Source organism: Hylobates moloch, unplaced genomic scaffold (assembly GCF_009828535.3).
Source record: "Hylobates moloch isolate HMO894 unplaced genomic scaffold, HMol_V3 SCAFFOLD_16, whole genome shotgun sequence".
Classification (NCBI taxonomy): domain Eukaryota; kingdom Metazoa; phylum Chordata; class Mammalia; order Primates; family Hylobatidae; genus Hylobates; species Hylobates moloch.
This window is the reverse complement of record NW_026652291.1, coordinates 58,555,452-58,580,039: the sequence shown is the minus strand read 5'-3', so window position 1 is coordinate 58,580,039 and position 24,588 is coordinate 58,555,452. Positions and strand designations below refer to the sequence as shown.

The following is a 24,588-nucleotide window of genomic DNA, read 5'->3' as shown; positions in this document are numbered from 1 at the left end:
TTTTTTTTTTTTTTTTTTTTTTTTTGAGACAGAGTCTGGCTCTGTCCCCCAGGCTGGAGTGCAGTGGCACCATCTCGGCTCACTGCAAGCTCCGCCTCCCGGGTTCATGCCATTCTCCTGCCTCAGCCTCCCGAGTAGCTGGGACTACAGGCGCCCGCCACCACGCCCTGCTAATTTTTTTGTATTTTTTTTTTAGTAGAGACAGGGTTTCACTATGTTGGCCAGTATGGTCTCGAACTCCTGACCTCGTGATCCACCCACCTCGGCCTCCCAAAGTGCTAAGATTACAGGCTTGAGCCACCGCGCCTGGCCCATAACCAGAATTACATCACCAGATATTGGAATGAGCAGTATTAAATCAGTCAGATTACCAATGAGAAAAGTCAATACCAAGTTGTAGGGACTGAAATATTTATGTTAACATGGTTCTTTTTATAGATTTCTCACTTAAAAATTTTCTCACTTCTTAATTACTCAAAGAACATCTTCAGTTACTAACTGGAGAAACTGAAAACGAAAGAAGAAATGGGTGAGAGTAGAATCCTCCCACCTCAGCCTCCCCAGTAGATGGGACTACAGGCACAGGCCACCATGTGTGGCTAATTTTTAAAAAATTTTCTGTAGCGACACTAGGTTTCACTATGTTCCTCTGGCTGGTCTGGAACTCCTGGGCTCAAGTGATCCTCCCACCTTGGCCTCTCAGAGTGCTGGGATTACAGATATAAGGCACCACACCAAGCCCTGAGTCAGATTTTAATAAATTCAGTTTCCATTAGAGTGGAAAATTTTCAAATTAATGAATTATTTATTTATATATTTTTTGAGACAGAGTCTTGCTCCGTCGCCCAGTCTGGAGTGCAGTGGCATGATCTTGGCTCACTGCAGCCTCTGCCTCCTGGGTTCAAGCAATTCTCCTGCTTCAGCCTCTCCAGTAGCTAGGATTATAACCTTGTGCCACCACCCCCAGCTAATTTTTTTTTTTTTTGTATTTTAGTAGAGACGGGGTTTCACCATGTTGGCCAGGCTGGTCTCGAACTCCTCACCTCAAGTGATCCACCCATCTTGGCCTCCCAAAGTGCTGGGATTACAGGCGTGAGCCCCAGTGCCTTACCAGAATGGAAATATTTAAGTAAACAAAATATTTCTAAATGTAAACTAATGGCCTACTTAGTTTATTTAGCAATTTCAGTTCAGGTCCTAGGAGTTTAATATTTCATCTATATTTTAATTAACCACAGATATTAGGCTTTCTCAAAGGTAACATTTTGTCCTAATTTTAGTTTCTCAAATCGTATTAAGGTTATGATGGCTACCCAGCTTGTGAAGTAATAGATGATAATAATATAGTCAGGAAATATTATTTGGTAACCAAGGCTTCAGCGAAGTATTAAGATATTTGTGTTTGTGAGTGTTGTAGGTAACACTGCTGGCCCCCAACATTGTCATTTTGTACACTTTGTTGATCAATGGCCTGAATTCATTAAAATTCACACTACATGCCTCAAAAAGAATATTGGATCCCAGCCTAGGTTGTTGAGTATATTCCTGTCCTTTATTAAAATGTGGGTTGATAGAAAGGTGGTAGGGATATTTAAATCTATCATGCTAATTTATTTTCGTTGTATCACAGCAAGGATAGGGAATTAGGAAAACATTACTCACTCAATAGAGAAAAGGTAGATAGAAAATCCAGTATTGGCCGGGCGCGGTGGCTCACGCTTGTAATCCCAGCACTTTGGGAGGCCGAGGCGGGCGGATCACGAGGTCAGGAGATCGAGACCACGGTGAAACCCCATCTCTACTAAAAACACAAAAAATTAGCCAGGCGTGGTGGCGGGCGCCTGTAGTCCCAGCTACTCGGAGAGGCTGAGGCAGGAGAATGGCGTGAACCCGGGAGGCGGAGCTTGCAGTGAGCCAAGATCGCGCCACTGCACTCCAGCCTGGGTGACAGAGCGAGACTCCGTCTCAAAAAAAAAAAAAAAAAAAAAAAAAGAAAATCCAGTATTATCTTGACAAAGCAGTGAATGTTTTAGTATGACTGAGGATAGGTAATCTAGTGCTAAAGTTGGTCAGAGAATTTCCTGCACAAAATGAAAGATCTGTGTATGGGAATGCTAGAGAATTTGACTTCTCAGAAATATATAGACCAACAGTGGTTGCCTTTTTTCATTTTCACTTCTCTTCATTCTTAGATCTACGGAATCCAGAGGCAGCATTGTCTCCAACCTTCCGTAGTGACAGCCCAGTGCCTACTGCACCCACCTCTGGTGGCCCTAAGCCCAGCACAGCTTCAGCAGTTCCTGAATTAGCTACAGATCCTGAGTTAGAGAAGAAGTTGCTACACCACCTCTCTGATCTGGCCTTAACATTGCCCACAGATGCTGTGTCCATCTGTCTTGCCATCTCCACGGTAATGACCTGACAGAGTTAGGATTTACAACTTATTTTCAGTTCACGGTCAGTGTCTTATTGCCCATACCTCCCCTCCTTCTCTAGCCAGATGCTCCTGCCACCCAAGATGGGGTAGAAAGCCTCCTGCAGAAATTTGCAGCTCAGGAGTTGATTGAGGTAAAGCGAGGTCTCCTACAAGATGATGCACATCCTACTCTTGTGACCTATGCTGACCATTCCAAGCTCTCTGCCATGATGGGTGCTGTGGCAGAAAAGAAGGGCCCTGGGGAGGTAGCAGGGACTGTCACAGGGCAGAAGCGGCGTGCAGAACAGGACTCAACTACAGTAGCTGCCTTTGCCAGTTCGTTAGTCTCTTGTCTGAACTCTTCAGCATCGGAACCAGCAAAGGAGCCAGCCAAGAAATCAAGGAAACATGCTGCCTCAGATGTTGATCTGGAGATAGAGAGCCTTCTGAACCAACAGTCCACTAAGGAACAACAGAGCAAGAAGGTAGGGGTCATGTGAAAATACTCTCACAATATGTTCTAATTATAGCTTTGTTTGACAGGGATTTACCCCTAGGGCAAGGAACTGTTTTTAGAATTGAGGGTTTATAGCAGTGGTTCTCAACTGGGGATGATTCCCTGTTGCCCAACTCCCAGGGGATCTGGTAATGTCTAGAGACATTTTTATTGTCACACATGGGAGAGTGCTATTGGCATCTAGTAGGTAGAGGCCAGGGATGTTTAACAAACAGTTGTCTGTCCCAAAGTGTCAATAATGCCAATGTCGACAAATTCTTATTTAGATAATCTGTCATTGAATCTGAAAGAATTGGATCAAGAAAAGAGGAATCCAGATATATAGAAATATAGAGAGATGAAGGGAGAGGAATACTAGACCAATTATGGAAATTGACTAAATAATGTGAATTGGTTCTGAGTATAAGTATTGGCCTGACATGAGTTCTTACCTGTTTGGTACTTGTAGTGCGTGAGTTTGAACTAGTTAATTAACTTCTCTTGAACCTTAATCTTCTCATCTGTAACGTGAAGATAATACTAGCATATCCTGCCTTATAGAATTGAATAGACTCTGAGCTAAAAAGTAAAGTGTTTAGCACTATACTTTTTAGTTCAGCACCCAGTAAATATGTTTTTTGTAGAAGGAATGCCTTCCTGGGGAGGGGACGTTAACATAAATGCTTAGGGGTAGGATCCAGGCCTCTTCCATTTTAATTTCATCCCAAATGCGTATTTATGAGGAAGGACTGAACCCCTAACAAATCTCTCATCTGAAGGCTCCAATTTTCCAATATTAAGTTAGCTAATTTAGGTCTAGGCACAATGGCTCATTCCTGTAATCTCAACACTTTGGGAGGCCAAGGCGGGAGGATTACCTGAGGTGAGGAGTTCAAGACCAACCTGGGCAACATAGACCCTATCCCTATAAAAAGTAATTAAAACATCAGCTAGCATGGTGTCATGCACCTGTATTCCCAGCTACAATTGAAGGCTGAGCTGGGAGGATCACTTGAGCCTGGGAGTTCAGTGGGAGAAAGTGAGTTATGATAACACAACTGCACTCTGGCCTGGGCAACAGCAAGATCCCATTTCTTTAAAAAAAAAAAAAAAGCTGATTTATTTTTTATTATTATTATTTTTTTTGAGACGGAGTCTTTCTCTGTCCCCAAGGCTGGAGTGCAGTGGCGCGATCTCGGCTCACTGCAACCTCCACCTCCTGGGTTCACGCCATTCTCCTGCCTCAGCCTCCCGAGTAGCTAGGACTACAGGCGCCTGCCAACATGCCCGGCTAATTTTTTGTATTTTTAGTAGAGACGGGGTTTCACCGTGTTAGCCAGGATGGTCTCGATCTCCTGACCTCGTGATCCGCCCGCCTCGGCCTCCCAAAGTGCTGGGATTACAGGCTTGAGCCACCGCGCCCGGCCTGATTTATCTCTTGTAAGACATTAATGTCAAAAAGAATTTGCGGAGTTGGTCTAAGAGCCAGTTTGATCTACAAGACATTTTAAGTCCAAGGCTACTTCTGTCACAGGTCAGTCAGGAGATCCTAGAGCTATTAAATACTACAACAGCCAAGGAACAATCCATTGTTGAAAAATTTCGCTCTCGAGGTCGGGCCCAAGTGCAAGAATTCTGTGACTATGGAACCAAGGAGGAGTGCATGAAAGCCAGTGATGCTGATCGACCCTGTCGCAAGCTGCACTTCAGGTCTCTTGGAAGGGAATGAGGTGGGATGGGTTTGTCAGAAGCAGCCATTCCTTTTCAGCATATTCCTTCGTCATTGGGGTTCTGTCTGTAATCTTATTTAGTTTATGGTTTGTGTAAGTCCTCCAGACCCTGAAGGTATACTTTCAGAAGTGCATTGTGTGGGAAGAAGACAGGCTGTACTCCCAAATAACTGAGATTTTTTTTTTTAAAAGCTGCCTCCCTCTTAGGATAGCAAAGTATGTCTATCTCTGAGCCACAGTGAAAGTTGAAGTATTCTGAAAGGAGGATAATCTTAGGAGAAAAGGAACCTAAACTCTTAGGTCAGTGTTTTATGCTGTTCTAACCAACTAAGTCTCCTGCACAGCTTGCCTTCCAGTAGTAAAACAGGAAACCAAGTCTTTACTCAGAGATGAATTACAATTGTTCTGTAGTATCAATTATGGATTTCCATGCTACCTGCCTCCCTTAAAACTCCTGGAGGAAGCTCTAACGATAGAATTAGGGGAGGGTAATAAAATAGGAGACAGTTTGAAATCATTTGGAATTTGAACTGTTGGATCTACATCTGGAGCACCATCTTGATTCTCCCTTTTTATTTTCTCAGACGAATTATCAATAAACACACTGATGAGTCTTTAGGTGACTGCTCTTTCCTTAATACATGTTTCCACATGGATACCTGCAAATATGTTCACTATGAAATTGATGCTTGCATGGATTCTGAGGCCCCTGGCAGCAAAGACCACACGCCAAGCCAGGAGCTTGCTCTTACACAGAGTGTCGGAGGTGATTCCAGTGCAGACCGACTCTTCCCACCTCAGGTACCTGTCTGCTCAGAAAACTCATCTCAACTTATGGACTTATGTTTGATAGGGCAGCCATACACGTTAAGAAAGCAGAGCAAAATTCAGCAATCTTGTCTTGCTTATTGGGAATGGAGGGGGATAGATAAGGTTGTAAGGGAATAGGAAAAATCAAACGGAAGAGGGACTTGGGCCATGAATCTGAGAGTTAAAGTAGGGAAGATGACCAAATAACCACTTTATGCAGTGGATCTGTTGTGATATCCGCTACCTGGACGTCAGTATCTTGGGCAAGTTTGCAGTTGTGATGGCTGACCCACCCTGGGATATTCACATGGAACTGCCCTATGGGACCCTGACAGATGATGAGATGCGCAGGCTCAACATACCCGTACTACAGGATGATGGCTTTCTCTTCCTCTGGGTCACAGGCAGGTAATGCAATTCAGTTATGTAGGTATGGACAGATACAGTACAGAGTGAATACGGAATGGGAGATAAAATCCTGGGTTTTCCTAGCCCCACTATTAAATGTATGACTGATTTAGTCTTTTTTTTTTTTTTGAGAGAGTCTCACTTTGTTGCCCAGGCTGGAGTGCAGTGGTGTGATCTCAGCTCACAGCTCACTGCAACCTCCACCTCCCAGGTTCAAGCAATTCTCCTGCCTCAGCCTCCTAAGTAGCTGGGATTACAGGCACATGCCACCACACCCAGCTAATTTTTTCTTTTTGTATTTTTAGTAGAGACTGGATTTCACAATGTTAGCCAGGATGGTCTCTATCTCCTGACCTTGAGATCCACTCACCTCGAGCTCCCAAAGTGCTGGGATTACAGGCGCGAGCCACCACGCCCAGCCAGTCTTTTTTTCTACTGAGTCCTAATGCCTGTTTACAATGCAAATTATACCCTGAATATATATTTAACTCTACATTTGTTCTTTGAGAAAGGTAAGGTTGTTGAGAATACCGTTTTATCTTTTCATTCTTAGATCCACCATGCTTTTGGTGTTGTGCATGTAAATGTTCACTGAATGTCTACTGAAAAAGTGTTTATAGTGTTTTTAACACATCACATATTTTGAAGGGAAAAAAAAATATGGGCATAGAAATAGTTGTTTAACTCATTTCTTTCTAGGGCCATGGAGTTGGGGAGAGAATGTCTAAACCTCTGGGGGTAAGTAGTGGTTGTGTTGCTTTCTTTTGAGGGTAATACTGTTATAGTGAGATACATGTTCTCTTCTCCCAGAGTGTTCTGTGATTCCTTGCTTCTATAAATGGTACTACCCCTAAACTGTAAAAGTTTGGCTAAAACTCTAGTTCTTTTTTATGCCCCATAGGTATGAACGGGTAGATGAAATTATTTGGGTGAAGACAAATCAACTGCAACGCATCATTCGGACAGGCCGTACAGGTCACTGGTTGAACCATGGGAAGGAACACTGCTTGGTGAGCAGCAGTGGGGCCCGATTCAATAGGTGGAGCACAAAGAAGAATCATTTGATTTCTTATTTAGAAAAAGTTCAAAAGATGTGGTTTCATAAGGTAATCTGTTATCTGTGGTGAGCAGGTTGGTGTCAAAGGAAATCCCCAAGGCTTCAACCAGGGTCTGGATTGTGATGTGATCGTGGCTGAGGTATGTGCTTCCCAGGCCTCCAAAGCTTCCACATTTTTGTTGGTATCAGTTATTCATGTTGGGTGTATTCTCATCCCAGATTTTTCTCATTTAGATCATAAACATAATAGAAAGGGCTAGAATTGCAATCTTGTGTAACTTAAAAAGCAGCTAGTTTTTACTTCCTAGGTTCGTTCCACCAGTCATAAACCAGATGAAATCTATGGCATGATCGAAAGACTATCTCCTGGCACTCGCAAGATTGAGTTATTTGGACGACCACACAATGTGCAACCCAACTGGTAAGGTGACCAGAGAACAGGCTAGTCCTCAAGGGGCTATTATTTATGATTAAGGACAGAATTTAATAGAGCTTCACATTGTTTTCCACTAGTCCATAAATGAGCTTCACAGGACTCATAAGCCACTTCAGCTTGTATTTAAACTGTTTTATGAGATTCTACAAATATTCATTAGAAACTCCACAGGTTCTAGGACCCAGAAGCACTGCTCCCTAGGGTTTCTACTCTCTTCACAACCTAAGGATCTTCCTCAGCCATTCTATGTGATGTATTGAATCTGCCCCCTGGTGGTTACGAAGTTATCTATTTAATCTGTCAATAATTATATCTTTCACCCCTCAACAGAGCTTAAAACACATGCTGCTAGCATTTTGCTTCTCCAAAGAATACTCCCTGGTAGCAACTCTGTGAAGCAGGCCTGGCTAAGCATTAGTTACTAACCCTCAGATAATACAGATCCAGTCTATTTTAACACCAGAATCTATGCCAATTCTGAACTAGTCATTCTACCATATACTATTCTAATGTTAAGCTCTTTTTAGAATTGGCATATTTGATATGATGATAGGCAGTCTTCATTTGGTATGCATTTTTTTAAACAATATTAAACCCTCTAATTCCAGGATTTCTGGTTTGCCCCTCCTTTTACCCTGTTTCAGGATCACCCTTGGAAACCAACTGGATGGGATCCACCTACTAGACCCAGATGTGGTTGCACGGTTCAAGCAAAGGTACCCAGATGGTATCATCTCTAAACCTAAGAATTTATAGAGGCACTTCCTTACAGAGCTAAGAATCCACAGCCATGGCTCTGTAAGCTAAACCTGAAGAGTGGTATTTGTACAAAAGCTTTCTTCTTTATTTAAATAAACATTTGTATTGTAATTGGGATTCTGAAGTCCATTCTGGCTCTGCTACTTAACAGTGTGTAATCCTGTGCAACTCATCTCTCAGTATTATATGTGAAATGGGAGTATTACCTCATTGGGTTGCTGTGAGGGTTCAAACTAAATGAGTGCATGGGAAACATTAAAATGATCCTTATAGGCTAGACACAGTGGCTCACACCTGTAATCCCAGCACTTTGGGAAGCCAAGGTAGGAGGATAACTGTAGCCCAGGAGTTCAAGACTATGTTGCCATGGGGCAACATAGACCCCATCTCTACCCCTACCCTCCAAAACCATTAAAAAAACAGGAGTGCAGGCTGGGTGTGGTGGCTCACACCTGTAATCCCAACACTTTGGGAGGTCGAGGTGGGCAGATCACGAGGTCAGGAGTTCGAGACCAGCCTGGCCAACATGGTGAAACCCTGTCTCTACTAAAAATACAAAAAATTAGCTGGGCGTAGTGGCGGGCGCCTATAATCCCAGCTACTCGGGAGGCTGATGCAGGAGAATCGCTTGAACCCGGGAGGCAGAGGTTTCAGTGAGCTGAGATCGCACCACTGCACTCCAGCCTGGGTGACATAGCAAGACTCCATCTCAAAAAAAAAAAAAAAAACCCACAGAAAACAGGAATGCATAGGATAAAACTATGTACATAGTTGGTTGAGGAGAAGGTTCTCTAGGACAGCATTTCCTGTCTACAAACAGTAAAAATTTGAGTTTTATTTAAAGTTATCACCACTTGGACTATATGCTGTAAACTTCTGCTTATTCTGTTACAACCAGGTGGCTTCTCTAGTCTGTTTTTCTTTTTTTTTTTTTTTTTTGAGACGGAGTCTTGCTCTGTCGCCCAGGCTGGAGTGCAGTGGCGTGATCTCGGCTCACTGCAACCTCCGCCTCCCGGGTTCATGCCATTCTCCTGCCTCAGCCTCTCCGAGTAGCTGGGACTACAGGCGCCCGCCACCACGCCCGGCTAATTTTTTTTTGTATTTTTGGTAGAGACAGGGTTTCACCGTGGTCTCGATCTCCTGACCTCGTGATCCGCCCGCCTCGGCCTCCCAAAGTGCTGGGATTACAAGCGTGAGCCACCGCGCCCGGCCGTCTGTTTTTCTTTAGATTATGTCTAAGAAATAATGACAGACCTATGGTCTTTTAAAGATAGTTAATCAAACACAAGTGAATACAACTTTAGACTTTGGTGAAACCTCTTACTAATGATGTAGAGTTCTGCCTCTTAGATTCATGAACTGTGATAACTCAGGTAAGGATGGTAACTGCAGAAATAATATATATATAAAGAGAAATCACTCCTGGGTGATGTCATTTTCCATGTAGCCCAGTATGCCTGTGTTGAAAAGTTTTGTTCTCAAAGCAGTGTACTAATGTGATAATGGGGAATAACATTTTTTTATGAGGGAACCCTTTAAAATGGATGCACACAGTAGCGTTTTCTCCTAGGCTCAAAGCTGAGTACATTCCCATAATTTTAATAATATTTTAGGCAAGTCCTATGACAATTACACCAACAAATTTCTTCAACCCCACCACCACCCCTACCATCTCTATGCTTTGCTTGCCCAGACTCCCTTCACCCTTTCCTCTGCTATTACCACTGATATTTCTGCTTGTGGTTGAAAGTAAAAAGCATCTCCAGATTACAGCAAATTCAGTGGCCCTGCTCCAGAGCCTAGCCTCTGCTGAAGGAAGAATGGGGTGAAACATGAACAGCCATCATGGGTTGTGATCAGGCACTACCAGAAGCCCAGCTTGTGTTTCAAAAACAGGCTCTTGGACATGTTCCCAGCAGATAACTCTTCACTGGCTTGGAGAACAGGAAGGACTATTTCACAAACACCACTGTGTTTGAATTTCTAGAGGCTACCCAGGCCAAGAATACATCCCTAAGAGAGAAAAAGACATACAAAAACAGAATTATACACAAACTGAAACAGAATTACGCCTAGATACATTTTTTTTTTTTTTTTTTTTGGAGACGGACCTCATGGGTTCACACCATTCTCCTGCCTCAGCCTCCCGAGTAGCTGGGACTACAGGTGCCCACCACACCCGGCCAATTTTTTGTATTTTTAGTAGAGACAGGGTTTCACTGTGTTAGCCAGGATGGTCTCGATCTCCTGACCTGGTGAATCGCCCGCCTTGGCCTCCCAAAGGGCTGGGATTACAAGTGTGAGCCACCACGCCCAGCCGCTATATTCTTTTTATCTGTCTTTTTTTTTTTTTTTTTTTTTTTTGAGATGGAGTCTCGCTGTTGCCCAGGCTGGAGTGCAGTGGTGTGATCATCTTGGCTCACTGCAACCTCCACCTCCTGGGTTCAAGAGATTCTCCTGCCTCAGCCTCCTGAGTAGCCAGGACAACAGGTGCCCACCACCATGCCCGGCTAATTTTTGTATTTTTAGTAGAGATGGGGTTTTACCACATTGGCCCAGCTGGATTTTTTATCTGTCTTAAACAAATAGGTTCCCAGATAATTTCCTATAGCATTATGGTGAGATAGTATCACCTTAGAAATAACAGGAACAGTGGGCTTAAAAGTCAGAAGTAGAGGCAATGCTAATTTACTGCAGAGTTTTTGAAATAGGAAATAGAAATGCCTTGTCCTACAGCTATAGGAAATTCCCAGGAAAATTTGGGGAGAGGAGTAAAATATCCCAAACTTCTCCCTACTTCCCTCACAAATTGCAAATTATCATGTGCTACTTTCCACTTACCATTTCTCCCCAAATTCTAGTTCCCTAAGTAGTCTGATTTGCACTAAGGATTGAAAAGCTAATATTTGCAAACACTAACAGCTTAATGTATTATATTTTTAAAGAGCATACATAAGAGAGGTATGTGGTAACTGAAAAATGTGAACTGCTGATTACGTCATCTTTGGCTTATGTGGCAAATGTAAGCTCTTAAGCAGGGGAGCTTTTCTAGTAGACCAGATAGATATACAGCAACCTACTCTACCTAAGGTAAGGTGACACTGAGATGCTGATTTTATGCTCAAGATTACCATGTTTCCCAATAGAATTAACTGACCGGTATCTGAATTACAAAAGGGAGAACTGTAAGCTCACCTGCAGTGCTTCACCACACACTCATTGCTGCAGTATTCATTGTCCCAGTCCTTACTCACAATGGGAGGGTTCTCACAGCCAGACCTCACACATCGAGGCTGGGGTGAGAGTGCCACAGGAGACCCACTCACCAATTCAACATCCATCTGAGAAGGAGACTCAACCTGTGAGAAGAAGAGAGCACCAAGGTGGATTAGATTGTTCCCTGCCTAGCTAACTAGTTAGCTAAATTATCTGTAGAAACCAATGAAGCAACAGGTATTACAATTCCTCACACTGGGGGGCAAAACTGCAGAAGAAGGTGAGTTCTTGGTCTCCCCGCTATAGTCCACCTTCAGAACTTTGCCAAGCAGAATGGCGGAAGATTTTTCCCATCAGGAGAAAGGTGGCCATGTGCTAATGCTTTTTTTCCCTGTTAAGCCTGGCTAGTCAAGTGAAGTAGTGGGAATAGAGAGGTAGTGCTTTTTTTTTTTTTTAGACGGAGTCTTGCTCTGTCACCCAGGCTGGAGTGCAATGGCACGATCTCAGCTCACTGCAACCTCCGCCTCCCGGGTTCAAGCGATTGTCCTGCCTCAGCCTCCCAAGTAGCTGGGATTACAGGCGCCCACCACCGTGCCCAGCTAATTTTTTTTGTATTTTTTAGTAGAGACGGGGTTTCACCGTGTTAGCCAGGATGGTCTCAATCTCCTGACCTTGTGATCCGCCTACCTCGGCCTCCCAAAGTGCTGGGATTACAGGCGTGAGCCATCACGTCCGGCCCCAGCTAATTTTTTGTATTGTTAGTAGAGACAGGGTTTCACCATGTTGGCCAGGCTGGTCATGAACTCCTGACCTCAAGTGATCCACCTGCCTTGGCCTCCCAAAGTGCTGGGATTACAGGCGTGAGCCACCACACCTGGCCAGATTTATGTCTGTTTTAAAAAACAATGGTATGAACCAATTAAATTTTTCTGGCTATACCCCCTGCCCCACACACATTTAAAACATCAAGCTGAGGAACTTAAGACCTAGGAGAAATGAAAAGCTTTGTATGTCCAAAGTTTAGGATCCTTGGGTAAACCACTCTGAAAAATAACTGTTGAGGCTATATCCTGTCCAGTTGAACTAGTGACCTCTGCTTAGTTAAGGAGTGGTCTGGGACAGAAGACTGTCTTAATGTATCTCACTAAAAACACTATGAGGCGCACAGTGGCTCACGCCTGTAATCCCTGCACTCTGGGAGGCCGAGGCAGGTAAATCACGAGGTCAGGAGTTCAAGACCAGCCCAATGAACATGGTGAAACTCCGTCTCTAATAAAAATACAAAAAATTAGCTGGGCGTAGTGGTGGGCGCCTGTAATCCCAGCTACTCGGGAGGCTGAGGCCGGAGAATCACTTGAACCCAAGAGGTGGAGGTTGCAGTGAGCTGAGATTACACCACTGCACTCCAGCCCAGGCAACAGAGAGAGACTCCGTCTCAAAAACAAACAAACAAACAAACAAAAAAAAACCAGGGCAGGTGCAGTGGCTCACACCTGTAATCCCAGCACTTTGGGAGACCGAGGCAGGCAGATCACCTGAGATCAGGAGTTCGAGACCAGCCTGACCAACATGGAGAAACCGTCTCTACTAAAAATACAAAATTAGCCGGACATGATGGCGCATGCCTGTAACCCACCCACTCAGGAGGCTGAGGCAGGAGAATCGCTTGAACCCAAGAGGTAGAGGTTGCAGTGAGCCGAGATCACACCATTGCACTCCAGCCTGGGCAATGAGTGAAACTCCATCTCAAACAAAACAAAACAAACAAACAAAAAACCAGTATGAGTACCTTGGGTAAGACAAGTCACTGTTGCAAGGAACTCCATCTGCAGGATGTTTCGTGCTCCTGGTTGCTGGGCACGAATGCTAGTAGCAACCCCCATTTTTATTGGGTCAACCAAAAACATTTTTATACATTTCCACTAGACTAGAGGAAAGACCTAAAAACAAAGGCTCACCTCAGGAACTACATCTGTGATCATCTCACAGATAGTCTCAGGAGAAGTTGCCTCCACTGTATGGGCCTCAGGGCTATTGTTCATAGGCCGCTCAGGACTACTTTCCACAGTTGGTGGGACTAAGGTAGTCTGCATTTTCAAAGTGGGTAGAGGCACACTCTTGATCTGCAGAGGAGGAGGCTGTTGCTGTAAATTGATTCGAACTTTCTGAGGTGGAGGCTGTTGCATGGCCTGGAGTGGAGGAGGCTGCTGCAGAATGGTAACTTGCTGCTGAGTCGGAGGCTGTGGCATCTGTTGTAATGGAGGGGGCTGTAGTCGGGGTGGAGGCAGTTGCATAGAAGCAGCAGCAGCAGCAGCTGCTGCTGCCTGCAACACTGACCGAGTGACAATCTGGGCTTGTTGACTGGGTTGGATAGTAGCTGTACTGGTTTGGCCCAGTTGGAGCCCCCGGGAGGTCACCACTGTGGCTGGGATAACAGTAACCATCCCTCCTTGAGACATAGTAATGGAAGAGGGCAGCATTTGTTTGGTAATAATCAACTTGGTGATATTGGGCTGACCCCCAGCTCCAGAAGATGCCTGGTTTGCCACATAGGACGAAAGGGTAGAGTTAACAACAATGGATGGGGACAGGGCAGGGGGCTCTATTGAAGCTGGTGCTGGAGATGCTGGGTCAACAGTAGCCATAGGAGGTGGAGAAGGAGTTTGTGATGGTGGTGCTGGATCCAATTCCACTGTTTCTACAGTGGCCTAAAAGAAGACATAAATCAATCAATCAATTAATCAACCACTTGGCAGTATTTACTTCTTAAAACTGCTAACAAACACTTCCAAAAAACTTCTTACTGGTTTAAATATTCATCTACCCTATCCCTCTTACCTGACACTCCTGGTTATCTTTGTAAGCAGCCAGTGCCTTCAGATACTCTTTCTTGGCAGCCTCAGTTTTCCTCTTATATACCTGCAAAAAGGAGACTTTAAAACAAAAACAAAAACAAAAAAAAACTCCCCATACTCCTAGGAAAGACTGATAGTTCTGTATTATTTATCAATGAATGACAATTCATCTTAGTCTAATCACTGACAACCTCTCTCAGTAAACACAATTCTGAAAGCTAACAGTCAAGACAACCTCCATGGCAGACTCATTCCACTGAGCATACCTCTGAAAGACAACCAATCGACAGGAGTCTGGCAAGAATAGCTACATTTATTTTGTTTTGCTACATTTATTATTTATTTTTTGAGACGGAGTCTTGCTTTGTCGCCCAGGCTGGAGTGCAGTGGCACAATCTCGGCTCACTGCAAGCTCCGCCACCCGGGTTCACGCCATTCTCCTGCCTCAGCCTCTCCGAGTAACTGGGACTACAGGCGCCCGCCACCACGCCCGGCTAATTTTTTGTATTTTTAGTAGAGATGGGATTTCATCGTGGTCTTGATCTCCTGACCTCGTGATCCGCCCGCCTCGGCCTCCCAAAGTGCTGGGATTACAAGCATGAGCCACCATGCCCGGCCTTATTATTATTTTTTAATTTTTTTTGAGACAGAGTCGTGCTCTCTCGCCCAGGCTGGAGTGCGGTGGCGTGATCTCGGCTCACTGCAAGCTCTGCCTCCCAGGTTCATGCCATTCTCCTGCTTCAGCCTCCCGAGTAGCTGGGACTATAGGCACCTGCCACCACGCTCGGCTAATTTTTTGTACTTTTAGTAGAGATGGGGTTTCACCATGTTAGCCAGGATGGTCTCGATCTCCTGACCTCGTGATCCGCGCACCTCCGCCCCCCAAAGTGCTGGGATTACAGGCGTGAGCCACCGTGCTTGGCAAGAATAGCTACATTTAAGGCAAACATCAACCCATGCTCACTTCTGTAACAAAAACCCTAATCTGCCAGGCGCGGTGGCTCACGCCTGTAATCCCAGCACTTTGGGAGGCCGAGGTGGCCAGATCACGAGGTCAGGAGATTGAGACCATCCTGGCTAACACGGTGAAACCCTATCTGTACTAAAAATACAAAAACAAAACTAGCCCGGCGTGGTAGCGGGTGTCTAGTCCAGCTACTCAGGAGGCTGAGGCAGGAGAATGGCGTGAACCTGGGAGGTAGAGCTTGCAGTCAGCCAAGATCGTGCTACTGCACTCCAGCCTGGGCGACATAGAGACTCTGTCTCAAAAAAAAAAAAATAAATAAATAAAAAATAAACCCTAATCCAAAAACTGTCTTAGCCTGGGACTGTGTCTAACCAGTATATTCTCCCTTATGGAATGTGGTAAATTGTTTTCAAAGATGGCCACAAGAATTCCTCCCATCCTATATGACCTTTCTCCCTTCAAGAGCTAAAGCCTATTTCCTCCTCCTCTGAATCTGGGCTAGCTCTAAGACGTTTTTAAACTCTAAATCCAAAAAAGAAAAAGAATAGGCCAAGTGCAGTGGCTCGTGCCTGTAATCCCAGCACATTGGGAGGCCAAGGCAGGCGGATCACCTGAGGTCAGGAGTTCGGCACCAGCCTGACCAACACGGTGAAACCCTGTCTCTACTAAAAATACAACATTAGCCGGGTGTGGTGGCACATGCCAGTAATCCCAGCTACTTGGGACGCTGAGGCAGGAGAATCGCTTGAACACAGGAGGTGGAAGTTGCAGTGAGCTGAGATTGCACCATTGCACTACAGCCTGGGTAACAAGAGTGAAATTCCATCTCAAAAACAAACAAACAAATAAATAATTCTAAATCCAAACTTGGTAGTGGATTTGAGAGTTAGCCACAGCATGCAGCTTATCAAGTAATAGCCTAATTTTATAAATAGAAAAAATGAGACTTAGAAAAGTTAAATATCTAAAAATTGAACAGAAGGATGCTACATGAGGAATTATAGGAGACATTATTAGTGGAAAGCACATGGGAAGAGTTAAAGAACCTGGATTGTGTCTCAACTTTACCACTTAAATGTTATATGACCTTAACTGGGCAATGGGCTCCAGTTTCCACCTTAAAAGCGGGAAATGGTAGCTATTTTAGAGAGTTATTGTAAAGATGCAGTACTTTTATAAAAATTATTATTATTTGAGATGGAGTTTCGTTCTTGTTGCCCAGGCTGGAGTGCAATGGCATGATCTCGGCTCACCACAACCTCTGCCTCCCAGGTTCAAGCAATTCTCCTGCCTCAGCCTCCCGAGTAGCTGGGATTTCCGGCATGTGCCACCATACCCAGCTAATTTTTTTGTATTTTTAGTAGAGTCGGGGTTTCACCATGTCAGCCAGGATGGGGTTGATCTCCTGACTTCGTGATCCACCCGCCTCGGCCTCCCAAAGTGCTGGGATTACAGGCGTGAGCCACCGCGCCTGGCCTATAACAATTATTAATTATTTATTTGAGCCAGGGTCTTGCTCTGTCACCCAGGCTGGAGTACAGTCGCACAAACATGGCTCACTGCAGCCTTTATATCCTGAACTCAAGCAATCCTCCCGCCTCAGCCTCCACAGCTGGGACGAAAGGCGCATGACACCACACCCAGCTAATTTTCTGTGAGACAGGGGTCTCCCTGTGTTGCCCAGGTTGGTCTTGAACTCATAGGCTCAAGCAGTCCTCCTGCCCTGGCCTCCCAAAGTGTTGGGATTAAAGGCATGAGCCACCACACTCAGCCTATTAATAATTTTTAAATAGGCCGGGCGCAGTGGCTCATGTCTGTAATCCCAGCACTTTGGGAGGCCGAGGCGGGCGGATCACGACGTCAGGAGATCGAGACCATCCTGGCTAACATGGTGAAACCCCGTCTCTACTAAAAATACAAAAACAAAATTAGCCCAGTGTGGTGGCAAGCTCCTGTAGTCCCAGCTACTTGGGAGGCTGAAGCAGGAGAATGGCGTGAACCCAGGAGGCGGAGCTTGCAGTGAGCTGAGATCACGGCACTGCACTCCAGCCTGGGCGACAGAGCGAGACTCTGTTTCAAAAAAAAAAAAAAAAAATTTTACTTAGGTTTTCTGGAGTCAGTGTATGGCTACAACTTCGAAGACAAGGGATGATATTTAAGTGTCATTAACAAACAGCTGATATTAGATAAGGACACGTAAGAAAAAAGAAAACCTCAATTTTTATCTCTTTAAAAACTTCTGGAACATTCACTACTAGTTCCTCAATATTTGCTCACCTGTTTTTGCTCCTCTCCAAGACTATCCCACATGGAGGCCACAATTTTTGAAACCTCACCAAAAGTGGCATTAGGATTCTGTCCCTTAATGGCAGCCTGTGTATCACGAAAGAATAAAGCATATGCTGAAACTGGTTTCTGAGGTTCATTAGGATCTTTCTTTTTTCTCTTCTTTGGGGCCTTCTGCTTTTTCCCTGCTTCCACCACCACTGTCTTCTGGCTGGGAAGTTGCTGTAGGAGAGAAAAAAGAGAGAATTACACAATGGACGATGACAAGTATTATGTCTGGAAACTAGCCACATGTATGGAATTTTCAGAAATGCTAAAAATCACGGAAATAGCATTGAAAGACATTAGTCAAATATGGAGAACCAATAAGAAGAGGGATTGAGAGGAGAATTATAAACTGGAAATTGAGAGGTGGAACCCCATACCCAGAAAAGAGCAGAGGAGATGGCACGGCAAGGGTAAAGAATACTGATTAGGCTCTCTATCCCAAGAATTTTATCCCAGACTATCACAGCAGAATTGATTCTGACAGGGAATGCCTCACCCTCCGGAAATCCTCAACACCATCCTCATGAAGTGAACTAGTAGGTGAAGGGGTGGTTGAAAGACGATCTTCAGGTGACTGGGCAGGTGGCAGGATGGTGCCACCCCCTAGGCTCAAACCCAGTTGGGAACTCAGTTCTGACTGATCAATGGTGGTCAACTGGCTATGCCCCATCAAGCCAGATGTCATGTCTGTCATTGGTACATCAATTGTAACAGGTGGGTTGGCACTATACTGAGTTCCTATAGAGTGGTCCAAGTCCTGAGAGAAGCAGAAGGACTAATTAAACACTAAATATAAAAAAACACCACTTCCCCCCACCAAAATTTAAGACAGCTTATAAATTCCCTGCCTACCCAAATTGTATCATTTAAAATACAAGACATAAAATAGTCTTCAAAAATGAAAATAAAAAAATAAGCTTTTTAAAAAAGTACAGAAATTAATGAATTTACTTCTTTGCACTCAAAAGAAGAACTAACAATAATCAGAGAAGTCATACTGTTGGACAAGTCAAAGAGCTATCAACTTATTCAGTAATATATAGGTAGTAACACATTGAGTAAAGAAAAACTTCCTGTCTGTACCCTCCCAAAATAATAGCTTTTAAAATTGTAATACACAGGCAGTCAGCATAAATAAGGCCAATATTAAAGTTTGGCATCAAATATAGAGTATGAAGATGTGCTACTGGTTTGATGTGCTGGAAGCCCAATATACTGATTTATATTACATACTAATCCACAATGCTATATTTGGCTCAGACCTTTTTTTTTTTTTTTTTAAGCTCTGTTCTGCTGGCTTCTCAACATGATTCAGGCCATTTTTGAATAAATCCCTCCTTGTGCCTGCTATCACATTCAAATTTGAATCCTAGGATGTGAAGGCCATAATAAAAGCAGAAAACACTTTTTCCCAAAAACCACAGTAAATAATTTTCAAACCAGATATTGTACAATTTTAAATTATTTTTCAAGTAAAATCTACCTACATGGTAAATTTCATTTATTCAGGTGAAATTAAGTCTTTGTTGGTGAGCCTTTAGCCACAAGAAGAGAAACAAGTAATACCCAAGTGTCATAGGGAATAAAGAGTAACTTTTGTCTCCCCTAATGCCATGCCCATTAGCTGGGGTAAGCCTAACAATGTCTTGCCCCTTACCATGGTCAAGCCCCCACTCAGGAGCCCCCCGCCCTGCTCCATCAAGCCATGGGTCATGCCCACAGGCATGTCCAATGTCTGGACCCCATACTGGGCTGAAAAACTGCCATCCTGTGAAGAGGAAGGGTCTGCCAGGTCATCAAAGTGGCCAACCACATCTGAGACAGCCAATGAGGGATCAGAATCCAAGGAGATAGGTGGGATTTCAAATTCCTCATCACCCAAGCTTGGTGTATGGAATGTCTGTAGGAGAAAAAAGGGGGAAAAGAATTAGTGAAAAGAGGAGAAATGGCATACTACTAAGTGAAGAACATAATGGGGTACTAGAGATTCTCAGGGTACATTTTTTCTGCTTAGGATCCTATTTTATAATCAATTTCTTAGAACCTATTATTTTTACCAATCTCTCTTCTGATACCCTTGGTCATTTGGTACATTCAAGGCTGCTAACATCAGTCACAATTTTCAATTCTTTTATCTCTTTTCTACCATTACCATCTCTTTTGTCCTAAATTATGCCTATTGTTCTAATGAAAAATTCTTTCAGTACCATTACTTAGGACATAGCCTTTATAACCTGTTTACTATGATCCTTGCAATCTCTCTAAAGATTCTAATAGAGCAGTTATTTCACAATTATTACATCTAAACTGTTAGGTCACAGAAATTCGCTGTCAGCCAGCCAATTATACTTTGTTGTTTTAGGTTCCTTTCAAACAGATGCTAAAATGTACTGTCACGGGAAATTTATCCCCCTCTAAAATATTTGCACTTAGAGTTTCCTACTTCTTCTCCACTTTACAAATTATAATGTTAACAACAAATAAAGATTCCCATTTGTATAGGATTTTCAGAAAACCTCAACAATGCCAAAAATGCTAGTCTTGCTCTGACCAAGCTTCTCTCTAAGAGAGGAAAAGGATTACTCCAGTTGGCTAAAGACCCAATTTCTTCCTCTGAGTCCAACTAGGTCAATAATAATACATTCTTTCTTTTCTGAATGAGGCCACCACTCATGCAGCTAACAGACCAATGTCTGATCTAAGATATGTTAACTGCTATGGTTCTGTTTTGACACTAAAATCTAAGTGGTAGCATTTGCAGCAGTAGACATTTATAAATAATAGCAAGAGACTGCTGTCAGAGAGACCTGGGTACAAGACCTTGAACAAGTTTTCTTCATCTGTAAAATGGGAATTATAATGGTAATCCCCTTACATGGTTATTATGAGGATAAGTGAGATTTCATGCATAAAAGCTTAGCACATTGCCTGATACATATAATGGCTTAATAACCATCATTAACCATTGTTATGAATGATAATATCCTAATAATGATTACTTTGCCCCTACCCCAACCAATTATAACAGATAATTGGAATTTTAGAAACTTTAAATTCTATCAATCTAACACATAGCATAGTAAATATAAACTGATTCAGATCAAATTCAATAGATACCAACATTTATTTTTTCATAATTGAACAATGCATTATTTAAATAGAGTTCCTAAAGGTTCCTTTTTTTTTTTTTTTTTGAGATGGGGTCTTGCTCTGTCACACAAGCTGATCTGGAACTCCTGGGCTCAAGCAAGCCTCCAGCCCCAGCCTCCTGAGTAGCTAGGACTACAGGCATGTGCCACCACACCCAGCTAATTTTTAAAATTTTTTGTACAGACCAGCTCTCCCTGTGTTGCCCAGGCTAGTCTCGAACTCCTGGGCTCAAGTAATCCTGCTGCCTCGGCCTCCAAAGTGTTTGGCTTACAGACCTCAAGGTTCCTCTAGATCCTGAAAGGTTCTTCTATTATGACCATTTCTGTCTTTTTTTTTTTTTTTTTTTGAGACAGTCTTGCTCTGTGGCCCAGGCTGGAGTGCAGTGGCGTGATCTTGGCTCACTACAACCTCCACCTCCCGGGTTCAAGCAGTTCTCCTGCCTCAGGCTCCCGAGTAGCTAGGACTACAGGTGTGTGCCACCACGCCCAGCTAATTTTTGTGTTTTTTAATAGAGATGGGGTTTCACCATGTTGGCCTCATCTCCTGACCTCATGATCCACCCGCCTCAGCCTCCCAAAGTGCTGGGATTATAGGCACGGGCCACTGCACCTGGCAGGTTTTTTTGTTTTTTTTTTTTTTGAGATAGAGTCTCCTTTGTCACCCATGATAAAGTGCAGTGGTGTGATCTTGCTCACTGCAACCTCCGCCTCCTGGGTTCAAGTGATTCTCCCACCTCAGCTTCCAAAGTAACTGATACTATAGGTGCACACCACCATGCCAGGCTAATTTTTATTATTATTTTATTTTTGAGACAGAGTTTCACTCTTGTTGCCTAGGCTGGAGTGCAATGGCGTGATCTCAGCTCACCGCAACCTCCGCCTCCCAAGTTCAAGCGATTCTCCTGCCTCAGCCTCCCTAGTAGCTGGGATTACAGACATGTGCCACCATGCCAGGCTGATTTTGTATTTTTAGTAGAGACAGGGTTTCTCCATATTGGTCAGACTGGTCTTGAACTCCCGACCTCAGGTGATCTGCCCTCCTCAGCCTCCCAAAGTGCTGAGATCACAGGTGTGAGCCACCACGCCTGGCCATGACACCAGGCTAATTTTTACATTTTTTGTAGAGACTGGGTCTGGCCATATTGCCCAGACTGGTCTTGAACTCCTGGGCTCAAGTCATCACCCTGCCTTGACCTCCCAAACTGTTGGGATTACAGGCATAAGCCACAGTGCCCAGCCTCTAATTCTGGTTTAATGAAGACATTAGGCTGGGAGCAGTGGCTCACACCTATAATCCCAGCACTTCGGGAGGCCCAGGTGGGTGGATCACACAAGGCCAGGAGTTCGGGACCAGCCTGGCCAACACCGTGAAACCCATCTCTACCAAAAGAACAAAAAATGAGTCAGGCATGGTGGCACACACCTATAATCCTAGCTACTCAAGAGGCTGGGGCACGAGGATCACTTGAACTCAGGAGTCAGAGGTCACAGTGAGCCAAGACTGCACCACTGCACTCCAGCCTGGGCGACAAAGACCATGTCTAAAAAAAAAAAAGAAAGAAAGAAAGAGAAAAGAAAATAAAGGCCAGGAGCGGTGGCTCATGCCTATAATCTCAGCACTTTGGGAGGCCGAGGCGAGTGGACCACCTGAGGTCAAGAGTTCGAGACCAGCTTGGCCAACATGGTGAAAATCCATCTCTACTAAAAATACAAAAATTAGGCAGGTGTGGTGGCGGGTGCCTGTAATGCCAGCTACATCAGGAGGCTGAGGCAGGAGAATCACTTGAATCCAGGAGGCAGAGGTTGCAGTGAGCCAAGATTGTGCCACTGCACTCCAGCCTGGGTGACAGAGCAAGACCCTGTCTCAAAAAAAAAAAAAAAAAAAAAAAAAGACATTGCTAGAAAGAAAATTTCCAGCTAGCAGAAACTAGGGAGAAAAAAGTATGTCTGTGAAATGCCCAATCTCTCTGAATCACATCTGTAAAAGTTTCCTAAAAGACAAAAAGATATATATACAGTTTTCCTTCTCCTTACTATTTTACTTGGTATGGTAAAAAATCTGGTCGTTGTCTGAGATATAAGATATAAGCACACGGAACATAAGAACACACAGTTCTCAGCTGGTAGTGGTGGCTCACACCCGTAATCCCAGTACTTTGGGAAGCCAAGGTGGGTGGATCACTGGAAGTCGGGAGTTCAGGACCAGCCTGGCCAACATGGAAAACCCCATTTCTACTAAAAATACAAAAATTAGCTGGGTGTGGTGGTGTGCATCTGTAATCCCAGCTACCCGGGCGGCTGAGGCATGAGAATCGCTTGAACCCAGGAGTTGAAGGCTACAGTGAGCCAAGATCACATCACTGCACTCCAGCCTGGATGACAGAACAAGACTGTCTCACACACACACAAATAACAAAAAATACCAGGCAGTTCTTGATGGGAAAAACTGAAACTTTCCCCAAGAACTGAACTTTTCTCAGTAGTACACAAATCATGTATTTATGTATGTTTTGTTGTTGTTTTTTCTTTAATTTTGAGACAGGTTCTTACCCTGTCGCCCAGGCTGAGTGCATGGCTCCATCATCACTCACTGCAGCCTTGAACTCTTGGGCTCAAGTGATCTTCCCACTTTGGCCTCCCAAAGTTCTAGGATTACAAGTGTGAGCCACTGTGTCTGGCCCATAATTTTTGTTATTGTGTGGAAGTTCTTAACTTCCAGTCCATGACTCTTTCTGATATTTCAGTTTAGGTTTATATGAGCATTTTTAAGGTAGAAGGTAGAAAGATTTTTACCAAATTCTCATACCAAAAAAAAAAAAAAAAGTTATAGGAACAGGAAGAAGGATCAAGGGAAACATTTACTGTACTAGACTAATAGTAAAATAGTAGTTTCCAAAATTTTTAACATACAGATTGCTTTGGCAAAGCAAAGATGCTTATCCTTTTCTGCTTACCACAACAAAACAGCAACTTTGTCAGGATATAAAAATGATACTATTTGTTAATGAGAACCCCAAAAGGATAAAAATTCATATCCAAAACAAAAGACCAGTATTCCACAAGTGACTACCCCTCATAAACCATCTGGAATGTTCTCCTCGTACACTAAAAAATTAGACATGGCTACATAAAATGAACTGGGCAATGATAACAAAAAAATTAGCCATGGAGAGATTCCATTCGACAAGGCATTCTTTCTATACACCACCCCTTGGGATGTGGAAAAGCTTTGTTATTCAGTACCTATGGCTTTCATGGTGGTTTTCTGGGTTCTGTTTTATTCCTTCAAGTATGAATAGTGAGATAACTACAATTATCAAGAATACAGAAGGTTAAAAAAAAAAAGAAACAGAAAGGTAAACCACATGCTATAGTAAAAATAGAGATTCACTAAAATCTCTTTCACTACAAATGATTTGTAAAATTATGGGTAAAATCCAAAAATGAATATCTAAACTTACTTTATTTTAGTGGATTACATAACCAGATCACACTTTAGACTGTTAAATATAAAACAAAGCTAAAACTGTAGCAAATATTAAAAAGAAGTGGTTTGGACACAGAAAGAGAAAACAGGAACATGATATGCAGTTACCTTCTAACTTAGCTTTCCTTTCCTCCTTTGTTCAATTCCTGGGCCTTTTTGAAGGAGGGGCTGGTTTGGGAATTACAGTTTATAAGCAAAGATGCTTAAATATCAAGAGAACTAAAAAATCAAAAATACCATTTCTCTCCCTTTTTTCATTCTCTGATCCCAAAACATACAATCTATTATTTCTTTAGTTTATTATATAGATTATTCATTTTAGAGAAATTTATTTTAATCCAACATCTATTTATTCAACAATACACTGGTACTATGGGTCATTTAAATAACTGTTTTTAAAAACCGATGTAGTAGTGAAAATTTTACCTATTTAGCCAGAAATAATGAACTGGTTCTAATGTTAGTTAC

At 43.3% G+C, this 24,588-nt stretch overlaps 2 protein-coding genes across 2 annotated transcripts in view; one reads left to right on the top strand and one right to left on the bottom strand.

Moving 5' to 3' along the window:
* Positions 1-8,229, top strand: part of METTL3 (methyltransferase 3, N6-adenosine-methyltransferase complex catalytic subunit) — a 13,714-nt gene extending 5,485 nt beyond the window's left edge. The window contains exons 2-11 of the mRNA XM_032180399.2: positions 2,193-2,410; positions 2,497-2,901; positions 4,447-4,622; positions 5,227-5,443; positions 5,673-5,860; positions 6,560-6,598; positions 6,762-6,870; positions 6,992-7,057; positions 7,226-7,338; positions 7,998-8,229. Of these exons, the coding sequence (XP_032036290.1) occupies positions 2,193-2,410; positions 2,497-2,901; positions 4,447-4,622; positions 5,227-5,443; positions 5,673-5,860; positions 6,560-6,598; positions 6,762-6,870; positions 6,992-7,057; positions 7,226-7,338; positions 7,998-8,109 (1,643 nt within the window). The 3' untranslated portion in view covers positions 8,110-8,229. The remainder of the gene's footprint in view (positions 1-2,192; positions 2,411-2,496; positions 2,902-4,446; positions 4,623-5,226; positions 5,444-5,672; positions 5,861-6,559; positions 6,599-6,761; positions 6,871-6,991; positions 7,058-7,225; positions 7,339-7,997) is intronic.
* A 1,101-nt stretch (positions 8,230-9,330) lies between these two features.
* TOX4 (TOX high mobility group box family member 4) overlaps positions 9,331-24,588 on the bottom strand; it is a 20,457-nt gene continuing 5,199 nt past the window's right edge. Inside the window, exons 3-9 of the mRNA XM_032180398.2 lie at positions 19,142-19,384; positions 17,981-18,241; positions 17,428-17,658; positions 14,167-14,247; positions 13,287-14,036; positions 11,308-11,471; positions 9,331-10,125 (exon numbers count right to left, since the gene is read on the bottom strand). Of these exons, the coding sequence (XP_032036289.1) occupies positions 10,065-10,125; positions 11,308-11,471; positions 13,287-14,036; positions 14,167-14,247; positions 17,428-17,658; positions 17,981-18,241; positions 19,142-19,384 (1,791 nt within the window). The 3' untranslated portion in view covers positions 9,331-10,064. The remainder of the gene's footprint in view (positions 10,126-11,307; positions 11,472-13,286; positions 14,037-14,166; positions 14,248-17,427; positions 17,659-17,980; positions 18,242-19,141; positions 19,385-24,588) is intronic.